General features: G+C 33.0%; 1 protein-coding gene across 6 annotated transcripts in view; it reads right to left on the bottom strand.

Moving 5' to 3' along the window:
* The window catches only part of RTTN (rotatin), a 79,212-nt gene that overhangs the window by 60,428 nt on the left and 6,020 nt on the right, over nucleotides 1-12,764 (bottom strand). For 4 of the 6 annotated variants that reach the window (XR_010368498.1, XM_064432456.1, XM_064432472.1 and 1 more), the window contains exons 6-12: nucleotides 12,097-12,211; nucleotides 11,417-11,567; nucleotides 10,325-10,490; nucleotides 7,662-7,843; nucleotides 4,606-4,721; nucleotides 2,705-2,875; nucleotides 1,190-1,402 (exon numbers count right to left, since the gene is read on the bottom strand). Coding sequence is in view for 5 of the 6 variants with exons in the window: in XM_064432456.1 (XP_064288526.1) it covers nucleotides 1,190-1,402; nucleotides 2,705-2,875; nucleotides 4,606-4,721; nucleotides 7,662-7,843; nucleotides 10,325-10,490; nucleotides 11,417-11,567; nucleotides 12,097-12,211 (1,114 nt within the window). In the remaining variant the exon portion in view is untranslated. Of the gene's footprint in view, nucleotides 1-1,189; nucleotides 1,403-2,704; nucleotides 2,876-4,605; nucleotides 4,722-7,661; nucleotides 7,844-8,877; nucleotides 8,982-10,324; nucleotides 10,491-11,416; nucleotides 11,568-12,096; nucleotides 12,212-12,764 lie in introns of those variants that run through there. The other 2 variants (XM_064432480.1, XM_064432488.1) reach the window with 2 other exon arrangements.

Raw genomic sequence — 12,764 nt, 5'->3', positions numbered from 1 at the left:
AAATTAGTAAAATTAAAAGTATCTAATATTACTGTATAATATTTGCAAATTTATCTTAATTGAATACTAAGTAGGTTTTTGTCCAGTCTTTCACAGAGTTTATAAATGACTAATCCAAAACTTTTCAACAAAAAAAAATTTAGAACCTGTTCTGGGGAGCTGAAAGACCTTCGGCTGCTGAGTCCCAATAAACGTCAATTAAACTCAGTAGGAATAATGTGTCTATCAGCATGAACACTTTAGCACTATTCAAATCAATATTTTTTTATCAATATGCATTTTATGCGAGAGGAATATAATAAAAGATTTAACTATTAAACTTTTAACATATCACTATTAATAAGCAAGTTAAATTTTTTTTTTAATTTAAGTGCATATGTCTTCAACATATTTGGTAATGAAATACATTAAACATGAGCCATTTAAATTTGATGGAATTAATTTCATTGTAAAGAGCATTTTATGAGCAAAGTAATGCTTCTATTAACTTCAGAACCTGCCTAGAAAAAGGATAGATTAACTCTGATTTAAGGCATCACTATATTTATATCCTGTATGTTATTCACCTATATTAGTATCAATGGAACCAGTATTGTGCAAAATAGCTTATCCATTTGGATAGAATTTGGAAGAATATTTCAGTACTGTGCTAGAATCTCTTAATTAATAAAGCCATTGTCTTCATAAGTGAAACACAAAGCTCAGCGAGTCTAGTAGTTGTTCACTAAAACTGCAATTGCCAAAGTACTGGGGATTTAAAATTTTCTGAATGATATATTTAACTCCTGAACAACACACATACACCCACACTATATATTTTAATAGCTATAAAATAAATAGTGTACTGTATGAATATATAAATACACATTATATATAAGGATATAAACAGGTATATGTATATAATAAGCAGAGTTTTTGCTGCTCCTTTCTTTGCTCATAAGAGGTCCTGTGCCTACTTCCAATTTCCAATTGTTTATTTCTTTTTTTTACTTCAGATAAGATTTTTTACCAACATCATAACTAGTATTAACAAATACAAATATAAATTAACTACACCTTGTATCATACAGAATACTCACACTTGGGGATCTTCCTCTGCTATGTTATACTTTAATTTTTACTAGAGAGAAAACAAAGTGAGGAAAGAAATTTGCCTACAGGAAACATTTTACATAATAAAGTTTCACACCTCCTTATGAACTTCAACCATAAAGCTACAGGTGCATTCAATTGAATATGCAGCTTCTGAAACTTGTTTATAAATACTGTAGTTCTCAGTACTCATCTGCTCCAGATAGGCTGCAACAGATTCATGTATGCTTGGGTATTCCAAGGAGAATGACATATCCAGTGAGAGAAGGAACAAAGCATTCAGCAAACTCTTTTGTGTAACTTTACTCGCCTTTGAAAAAGAAAGCAACTGTCAGAATAACAGCCTGAAAATACAGTAAAACCAACAATACCACTTGCAGCCATTCAACAAATACAATCCTTACTGCTGCTACTTAAAATTTAGAACACACATTTCATTAAATGAGTTTTATATGAAGAATTCTTTTTTCTTCATTAACAGTGATAGTTATTTAGATGTCACTCCTAATATCAGGCCTGCAACCAGTCACAGAAGTTGTGTATGATCCAGGCACAGCACACTGCTGGCCAGGGTCAATTCACTGTCTGGCCACGAGATGGCAGAGAGTACACAAACCACAATTATTTCTGTATTTAAAAAAGCTGTCTACAATTCCACATGATCATATTGCAAACTAAGGACTGGTATTCTTGTTGCTTTGGGCTTTTTCTTTTATTTTTAATTAAAAGTGTACATGCTTTCAACTTAAATTTTGACCTCAAAAACAGTAACATTGTTTGAACTGTTATACACAGAATGGAAACTTTACATTATGTACACAAGAACATAAAAGAGAAAAACTGTGAAAAGTCATTAGATTAGTACATCTACACTTACTTTCAGGTACAAGACTTAATATTTGTGACAAACCCCCTGTAACTGAAATCTTCTAATCCAATGGACTAATCCTCAGGAAAAGCTACATTCCACTAAAAACTGGTCGAAAATTGAAACCTATTCAGGTTTAAATATCTAATGCTTTCCATCACACAAAAACTTCATCGGACCTTCCCAACTGAAATAAACAAAAAACTCCCTCCACACTAAAAAACAAAAATCCCCAAACCCCAAGAGCTACCACAGAATTTTAAAAGAGCACTGGAAGCAAAGAACAATTAAAATCATTCCAATTTACAAAATGTAATTGATTACTACATTCCATCAGAATAAGAGTGATGATTTTTACATGTTACATAATCCTACTCTTACTTGCATGCATACTACAAACGAGCAGGGGGCAGCAGAGCCTTGCAAGCCATACATCATATCAGAAAAAAAAAAAAACCACTTAGAGGAGGAAAAAAAATACTGAATTTCAAAAATTCATTTAAAAACTGTATTAAAAATGTTCTGGCTTTTTTTTTTTAAGATTTGTAATCTGCAGAATACACTGGTAAATTAAGAACAGACAAAATTGCCATCTGTGATCATACATCACCCAGTGCAAATCCGATTAATTTCTCTATTCAACGAGGCTATTTTCTCAGTATTCATCCCTAAGGAAGGTATCTCTTGCTGCCCTCTTAAAATGCAAAACCAAGAGACAATCACTCATAATTACTGATGACATACCTTTTCTACAGGGAGAAGTACTTGGAGCAATCTAACAGTGAAGAGTGAAATACTAATAAATGCCATTCTGTGATGCACCAGCATCACCTTGGGCTGTTCTGTACTTATATTGCTTTTGTGATATAATATAGTTTCTCCAAGCAAACCCAAGACCAGAAGCAATTTGTCTTTCTGGAAACAAAATCAGAAATACAATAATTAGAAAAAAAATGAAACATCACTGTTTATTTACAGTTTTTACACAGCGCCTGCAGTATCATCAGCACAATTATGCCACATAAGCTAAAATTGCATAAACGCTGTGAAGCACATAGCAATGTTTTTGTCACCTATGCATTAGGCCTAGACCTCAGTCTACTTTAACTATTAGTTCTAAGTACTTTGCCCAGTAATTACCCATTCCTGGTTGCTCCTTCCCCTTTTCTCTCCCACTTTTCTCTCTCCCCCCCACCACCTTTATTTCTGCTCACTACACATTTTACCTTCTGAAATTTTACCTGTTTTGAAGTTCCGTCTTAATAAGGAAATATTAAGTCCTGGTTTGAACTTGCTAATAAAGCTTTACTTAAAATTTAAAAAAAACCAAACAAACCACCAACAGAAAAAAATCTCCCCAAACCAATTCACAGTAGCTTTGAAAATATCAAAGAGTTTTTTATCCCCATTGATTCTCATAGGAAAAAGCAAAACTTTTTTCTTCCACTCCCTTATTTAAAAAAAAAAAAAAATCAATATAACTGTGCACCATTACCTACCTACCTTATTTGCAGGGGTTTGTTTATTAGTAGTCTGGAAACAAACATTATCCTACTAATAATAATCAGTATGGTATACATATAATATAGTCTACTGTAGTTTGACATGTCTATAAACAATGAAATATACTGATTCAGATCATAAAACAAGTAGATGAAGAGATATTAAGCTTCTGAGATTAAATGTTCTGCAAGGAATCTTCAGCACTGATGTGATGTTGATCAATTATAATAGATTTTCACAGACTGGAAGATTAAATTCAAAGAAAAAATTCTCATTCACTAATAGGTCTTATAAATTTAAATATTAACAATTATAAAATAGAGAATAGGAAAGCCTAAAGCAGTGCTTTAATTAATATTGCAGCTGTTATTGTTTCTTATTCAGTGCTATTTTCATGAATTCTAACAAGTCAAGTGCATTTAACAGTACATTTAATTCCAGTCTTTAGACAATTTTCAGTCTGCAACTCTGGTTTTTTTGTTACATGCCTGAGCCATGCCAGCTTATGCTTCAGCTTTCACTTGTCTTCAAAAAAGCAAGTCATAATAATTTTATCTGTTTTCACTAGTTTTATAATTAATGTATATAATAACTCTCAACTGTGCTCAGCAACTTAAAATATTTAGTCAACAGCACCTTAAAACTTTGAATCACGGGTGGGCCAAAAAGGCCTCTCCTTGCTTTCCCAGCTAAGCAACATTGTTAAGATACCTGAAATTTGTGCAGGGATCTATAGCTTCTGTGTAAGAAATGGATAGCACGTATCTTAGAATTCCAGTCTTGCATCTGAACAGTTATCTCTCTAATTTTAAACAGACAGTTTATAAGGAGTAAAGAAAGGGAAAGTTCTTATGTACATCAAATTGGTGTCCAACATTTGCAGTCAGTGCTTTTCCCTCCATTTCCCTTCTCTACATGTGTTTCTCTCAATGGCTGCTTATTTTCTTGAAGTGAAACTCCAAATATTGTCTGGTAAAAGAACTTACATTCTAAAAAATGCCATCAATAGAACTAGTAATAAACTACTTAAAATTTTCAAATACAAAGCTCAGCAGGTGCTTAGATATACAAATTGTTGCCGAAAATGTCAGAAGCTTAACAAAGGAGAGAAATATGGCTGACCAAAACCTGAAGAATCTCACCAATTCCAATGCAAAAAGGCTGTCATCTTCCCAAACATTTTCAGAAATAGCATCACCAATAAGGGACATGTCTTCAACAAGCAATTCAAGAACTTCCATTGTCACTCTTCTACTGCCTACAAAAAAACCACAAATTAAAGGATAAATTCAAATATATACAAAATATTGTTTTGATATTCAGAAGACACCACTGAAAATAAACAAGGGATTATTACTCATATGAAATTCTGTTATTTTAATTTTCCTATATGCTTCTACAAAACTAATGCTAACTGTCCTCAACAACTAATAGCTCTGAATCAGAGAAGACAACAACCAGCCAAAGTCACCCTATTAAAGAAATTGTATACTTAGAAAAAACCTGAACTTCCTTAAAACCTATCACAAAATTTAAGAAAATAATCATGAACTTTACTACAGCTGTAAATCTGATTACAGACTTTTTTAAAGTTCATAATAAAGTCACTAATTGCCCCCATCCAGACAACAGTGTTACAAAACTTCTGTATATATTACCTATTCCCATTGATCTGCATTTTTGGTATAGAGGTACCTTTCTTCACAGATTATTTTGTTTGAGATCTTTTAAAAGACAAAGAGATTAATAACCCCCCACTTAAGCTACTTGCACAATTCTCTATAATAGTTTCCCTTTTCCTTGTAGGCTGGTATTTATTAATTTTCATTTCTTCTTCTGAATGTCTTTTAATAACAAGGCTAATCTGGTCCATTAGTAACTTTTATCCCTTGTACAATTTTAAACTTGAATATGTGACCACAAAGAAACTTGGCCTCAGCTTAGAAATCTACAGCCTACATTTACTACAAATATAAACCTCCTCCTAATGTACCCAGATAATGAGAAAACAGAGGAGTTAGAAGGTTTTGTGAAGAACAAGGCAGAATATCTGGAGCCAGACCAAATATTTTCAACCTCACACAAGCGAAGATGCCAAAACTGTCTGACATCTTAAGGAACCATACGGTGACAGTTTTCCTTAAATAATCAATGTAGTGCTACTGTTGGCTTAGTTACTTGTTGATGGTATGTTTCTATTTAAAGTCATAGATGGATTTCACACAACAGCATTGAATTTTCAATGTATCTTTTAACTAAGATAAAAATTCTGCATCCCTCAAAATCTTCAAAACAAAATCTGTTTGAAAAAGATAAAGCTCTACTTGTTTGTTATAATTAAACATTAATTTCTTTGTGGATTTTTCTATCTCTTGTAAATTTTACACACTGTGGAAGCCTTGTTGATATACTTGAGGAAAAAATTTTTATCTCTTATGTGACTAGATATGTAGTGATAATGACCACACCTTTTGCAATTTGTAGCTTCAGTGATCTGCTTTGGGTGAGAAATGACAGAAAATGGCACAAAGCCTTTTTGTAATTGGTTTTACTTATCTCACAGAAGTTCTGTTTTCCATTGGTTTTAGGCCAATTTAATTTAATACATCTCTCCAATTTAACAACAAAAAAAACAAAAACAAAAACAACAAAAAAAAAAAAAAACACCAAAAACCCACACCAAAACAACCCCCACAAAACCAAAACAAGTCCACACTACTACTGATTTCTGCAATGACTTTGCTTACAAGGCAGATCAGCACAAAGGAAGAAAAATTCCAATGAACAATTTCACAAAGAATAGAATTGAAGCTTAACTAAAATACACATCATATTGCAAAAGAAAAGGCAGCAAATTTTACAATAAGCTTACTGGTTTTTTCTTTACCCAGTAATTTAAACATCTAGATTAAAATTTACACTACACCATAAAAGTTGATAATAATGTTCATAAAAATGCCTGTTGATTTTACCAAAGGCAACAACCAAAAATATAACCGCATGAGAAACTGTGTGTTACTGTCTCACAACATCACACTGTCTCACAGTGTGCCTTCAGATCACAGGCTTTCAGATCAACAGGAACAGGATAAAAATATTAGTTTCCTTACAATCTGTGCCTCATTACAGCACAGTGGAAGAATGAAGAAATATCACCAAGGAGAGTTAAAGAAGTGTGAAAAACCTAAGTGGAAGTTAAACAAAGACAGGTCCACCTTTTCAGAAAGTAAAACTATTTTAATTCTATGATAAGATTGAAAGAAAGAACCTTGAAATGTAGAAAAAATGTCTTTTAGCTCTGCAGAAAGTGAAACTTGAAATGACAGGCACCAGAAATGGAAAAGATAGCAAATATATTTTCTGCAGTTTTACATTATAAATAAAAGATGCTAGAAGTCATGAATGTGCTTGTGATTAATTAATATTTAAATACCATTATTATGAAAGGGAAAAACCAAACTTTAATTCATTTTAGTTGGTTTATAACAAAACAAAAAGAATTGAATAATTTTCATAATAATTCTATGAAATGTGTATAAGTTGAAGCCTCTAACTTTCAGTATCCTAGTCATACATAGATGCACATTTCCAGCTCCTATATTTAAAACCTTGACCACATTAACCACTACCTGTTTTGAATTACATTACATTTTACAGCTAAATATCATTTTAGGCAACCTCAGAGCAAAAAGATTGTCCTCCAAAAGGGCTTTGCAATTTAGAACCTCTATAAATTAAAATTTGCAATTAGATTACTTGTGTTCCTTAAACCATTTCTTACTGCATTTGTAAGAATAAAAACAAGCCTTTCACTAGAATGTTTGTATATTATTTCTTGAGCAGGAGGAAAACTCTGTACTTAAACAGATCCTTTGGAGAACGCCTTTGGTTAAGAGTGGTCATTTTTCCATCTTCCTGAATGCCATTTTATCCTGACACACCATTTTTCCACTATATATTGACTTCCTGCCACTGTCAGTAAAAAACACTTAAAATTTCTGCAGCAATTCTGGAAATCAGTCAGAAGATTCAAGCTTTGTGACCTGAACAAAGTCCCTGCTGCAACTAGCCACAGGACATCAGCAGTCATCTGTGCCTTATTTGTTTGAGGTAGTCATCTCATCTACCAACTTTGTAAGAGTATTCTTGTATTAAAGATGGGAAAGATAAGCAAGTTAAATACTCAAAAATTTCTCACCTGTTCTTAGAAGAGGTATTGCATTTTCCAAGATGGAAACACAGAACTGAGGAAGGCTAAGCTGCTTCATCTGTAATTCCAAAATGTCCTCATTTTCAGTATCTGGTAGGTCAATATGTCCTACATCAAATGGGGAATGCAGAGAGATTCTGGAGTTTGCATTTGCTTGAGTACTGTTTCCACTTAAAAATAAAACAAAAATATATAATTAAGTCTTGCAAAGAGAAAACACATATGTAGAGATGTTAAAAACAGCATTAAGTATTTTCATGACTCCTGCCTTAAGCGTATCCATCCTCCCATCCCAAACCTTCTCTGCTATCTTCCAGTGTTGCAAGAAGAAGGAGATTTTGTTTAGTTGTTTTTTTTTAAATGTCAGAACAGGTAGCAACACAAGAGAATGCCAAATGTTTTGGCAATCATCTTCAAAATCACTTAACACTCTGTACTGGAAGAAATACACATGCAACAAACACAATATTGCGTGAGAAATATCAGTTGATTTGAAATTCTTTTCTTTTTTTTTTATGAACAAAATCTATCAGTGGCTTGAAGCAACACAACTTAATAAATCAAATTTCAGCCTGAATTATACTCACTATATTGAAACCATTCTAGAATCCTTAGAAGGAAAATTAAGAAGCATGAGCTCTGTTTACTCCTTAGGACTACCTTATCCACTGCAAAACAGGAAGTATTTCCTTGTCCAAGAAAGCCTTAAGTGTAATCAAGTATATACTACAAAGTATACAGAATGCTATTAAATTATAGACATTTTTTAATTATTAGATATTTTATCTGTGATATATGAATATATCATTAAATACAGTATATATGGTTCATATATTATGAACAATATATAGTTCATAACTTTATTAGTTTTCAACATAATCTAATTCCACTATCAGCATTATAATTAATAAAAATCAGAACATCTTTTTTAAGTTTTCTTATCCCAAACAATGTTTAGCAATCTTGATTTCCTTTAAAAACCTGTATGACTTAAAAGTGGGTTTTGGTTGGTTCCCTTTTTTATTATTAAACAAGCTGAAGCAACTGAATTGTGGCATGACTGTGTTACATTCTATTGGCCAATTAAATGTAAAAGATGTCTGTCTATAAGAAGTTAAATGCTGACTGATTAAGAAGTCAACAGAAAGCTACAAGCAAAACACATGAGTTCACCAATATGTAGTTTGGGTTTGGCTGCACTTACCAGAGGAAAAGGAAGGAGAGGTATCAATCACAAAAACAATTCAGAAGAGGAAAGGTTAAGTTTCCAGGCAGAATTTGAAATAGACAAACAGACAGATTGAAGAGTCTCAAGATTAAAGAAGAAGGAAAAGAAGAGTTACATATAGAATAACAATATACAAATAAATAAACAAATTTACATTACAATTACATAGAAAAAGACAAGATTCACTAAAAGCAGCTCTTCCTTATCATAATCAGAAATGTCAGAGCAACACTACTGTAATTTCTCTCTATCATATCTTCTATTTAACATCATGCTGTTCTTTATGCTACCAGAGGGCTAAATTATATTTTTGTAAGAAATGAGATTTGTGGGCAGTGAGCAGCTTTACTGTAGCACACAGGATGCAAGAAGATAAAGGTGTACGGTCATAAGCAGCTCATAAAATGACCCTATTAGCACCCCCTGGTTTCTAGAAGTCTCATCACTGCCTGAACAGGTACTTATTCTAATGCAGCTTTCACTTCTAGACTGACAGCCAGGCCATCACTCTCTCTTGCACAATATGCACCAGCTGCTATTAAACTGTTAACTGTTCAGCTGCGGAAAACGGCCAGGGCCTAGAAGGCATAAAGCCTGGAATTCATTGACAGTGCCACATCAGTTACATGATAAAAATTAATATATTAGACTCCAATAAAAATAACTTTTTAATATGACTGTCAAGATGTATTTACAATTGAGCTGTTCTCATCACAGTCTATTTAAATACCTAAGAGGTACTCAACCACTAGCCCATACATCACAGGGACTCAAATGAACTACCAACAAGCACACAGATTTACGGGGACTTTTAAAATTCCACATTCTAGGAGACATTGGTACTTGAACAGCAGCTTTAAGTCGGGCCAAACAAGCAACAAAACCACACACAAAAACTTCAACATTTTGACGGTATACAGATAATTTATAATTTCATATAAGAGTAAAATATTTACATGTTATAGAACTGAAATTTGTTGTCACATTTAACAACAAATTTTAAAGACTTCAATAGAAATCTTTATACAGCATAGCATTTTTGACAATACTAAATACTGTTACCTACGGGATGGCCATTCCACTTAAAAGAACTTATGAGGTCATCTGCTGAAAAAAAGAAAAATCCCTGACTTTCCAGCAATAGACTGAATAAATGCTTTTCTGTGTCTGACAGATACATGCACGAGCAATAACAGCTGATAGGAAGAGACTTTGTTTGATATGGTGGTTGGGTACAAAACGTAGAAATGTTTTTATGTATTCCGAACACCACTTCAAGAAAGGTTTAATTCATAAACATGGTTTGAATCTTCACAAGTTACCAAAACCATTGCAACAATCCACACGGACAAAGGAGCTGATAATATAATCCTATATTAAAATGTTTTTAAATGAAGGGTAAGTTATTTCCTGCTTCATTCACCTAGAAGATACTGCATCCCAATCTTGACCATCTCCTCTAGGACGCTGAACTGTCCGTCCAATTACAGAGGGCCGAGGACTACTGCCTCCAGGTGATGGATTCTGAGAACGAGGAGCACCTCTTGCTTCTTGACAGTAAGATATAGATGAATTCTGGGAAGCTGTGCCTTTATGTAACACAAAGAACATATTTTCCCTTAGAAGTATCCATTATTCTGAAAGATACTACATAGTAAGCAGTAAAAGTAACTAAGGCAGGATATGGAAAAAAACACCACGTAAATACTGATGGCCTAGAACAACTGACCACTGGCAAGTAGCAGAGTTCGGAAATCAAATTCCAAGGCAAACACCACTGAAGATTCCAGCTGAATCATAAATCTTGAGTTTTAAAAATAGAAACACAGTGTCTGGGTAAGGCTATTGGACTTGTTGATGTTATAACTGAATTAGCAGCCAGTACCATTTATTAAGACACCAAATATAGGAGCAATCTTATGAAGAGAACCAGACTACCAATTTATGGAAACGAAGCTTTGACTCAATTCAGATGACAAAATAGAAACAAGAAGACCATTATAAGTAATCTAGACCATTAAAGCTACAACATTTAAGCATTAAGAGCATTGTGAAGCAGCCCTCATGACTGCAAAATCCAAAACAATGATTAAACTATTTTTAGCCATCAGCATAAAAAAAAAGAGAAAGCTCACATAGCTTATGAAATTAGTAACTACATTGTTAAGTACTAATAGCTTGAAAGCTTTTTTGAAACTTTGCCCACTTTTATTTTACAGATTTAATTTCATTTTAGTTAAAAATCCCTTCCCTGCTGACATACAAACAATTGGATACTGGGAGAAGTTGATGAATGGGGAATCAGAGGAAAGTAAAACTGAATAAGTACTTTAAAACAATGCAAGTACTCAAATTTTTCTTAATTAATATTAATAGCACTGAACACCAAAACAATTTCATAAGATTACATTTGCTATAAGGTTCGGTTTGGGGTTTTTTTCTGCCATTTCAGACAATCTTACCTGTAGTAAAAACAACAGTGTATTAAGTATCTCAAATACTTAAAAACACCCACCTTGCTCTGAGGAAGAAAAACTTGGATCTCTATGGAAGTTAAGCCTACTTCTCAAAAAGACGCAGAGCTGTTGCAAGCATGACACAGCCTGCAAAGCCAACTGGTGTCTCCCATCTCCTCCAAAAGCCAAGTTTAGAAGAGACAAAAGGCTCTGAAAAGAAAAAACCACCAACATCAAGACCTCAGCATTAATAATTGTCATGAACAACCATGCCACCAAGTCTTACACTAAATATAGTTCAAAAACGTTTCCAAGTGTTTTCAAAATCACAGCAAAGAATAAATAAGCTCAACTACTGTTACATTACTGAATGCAAAACCACCAGGCCTAAAGAAGAAGCCAAGTTTCAAACTATATTTCCAATAAAGTCACCACTTTCATTATGGGAGCCCATTACAGGGTGTGCAGACAACAGCCACACAAATTTATCTAATTCAGAAGAAACAAAGTATTACTTCAGAAAACACTTCATTAGTGATTAGCAATATACATTGTTACAAGCAAAAAACTTTAAAACTGCAATATATAGCCAATGTCCCCTTTCTTATGCACCTGGAGTTAACATCAAGGTACTCCTGTTCAATTATTTTATTTACAAAACTAATTTAATCATTTGCATCAATTCATCCTTGGCAAAGCTTATACCAATAAAAACTTTAAACTTTATGTGAATTCTTGCCTGTACAATCTTTGGCCTTTGAAGGAAGATCTCTGCAGGAAAATCTTGCATAATCACATCCTGAAGAAGCTCACATGTACTCCAAATTAAACTTTGGTTGTTACTTCTCAAAGAGCTACAAGTTCATATTTAAATATGTATTAAAATTAAAAGAAAACCAACCAGCAATTATTAGCCTGAACAAGTCTTTACAAGAAAGTTATAACAACACTGAAGAATCTAATGAAAAAAAAATCCCTGTAATTCTATTGCCATATAATTTTTCAGTTGAATTATTCCTTAGCTATATGAATCCTATACACAATAAAGAACATACACAATTCCCACAAGTAAAATTTGGTTACAAAAAGAGAAATAAATATTGATTCTGAATTTGAAATTAAAATAAGAACTACTGGAAATTCCCTGTGAAGCTAATGATTATCTCAGTGGTATATAGCAAGTAATGTAACTCATACCAGTAAGAAAGTTTCTTTCATTACTAGGGCTCATGTATAACTTAAAAGCACTTGCATTACATAAGTGGGAAATTCCATAAAAGGGAGAAATTTATTAGCTATTCTCTAAGATCAATATTAGTAAATTATAAGAATCTTTAGGATAGGCTACTTCATTTTTTCCAATTGTTTCAGAAACTACTGTTTCTGAAACCACTGTAAAAAAATCAA

Source organism: Passer domesticus, chromosome 1 (assembly GCF_036417665.1).
Source record: "Passer domesticus isolate bPasDom1 chromosome 1, bPasDom1.hap1, whole genome shotgun sequence".
In the NCBI taxonomy this organism is placed as follows: Eukaryota; Metazoa; Chordata; class Aves; order Passeriformes; family Passeridae; genus Passer; species Passer domesticus.
The sequence above is the reverse complement of the archived record's forward strand: the minus strand, read 5'-3'. Positions and strand labels throughout refer to the sequence as shown.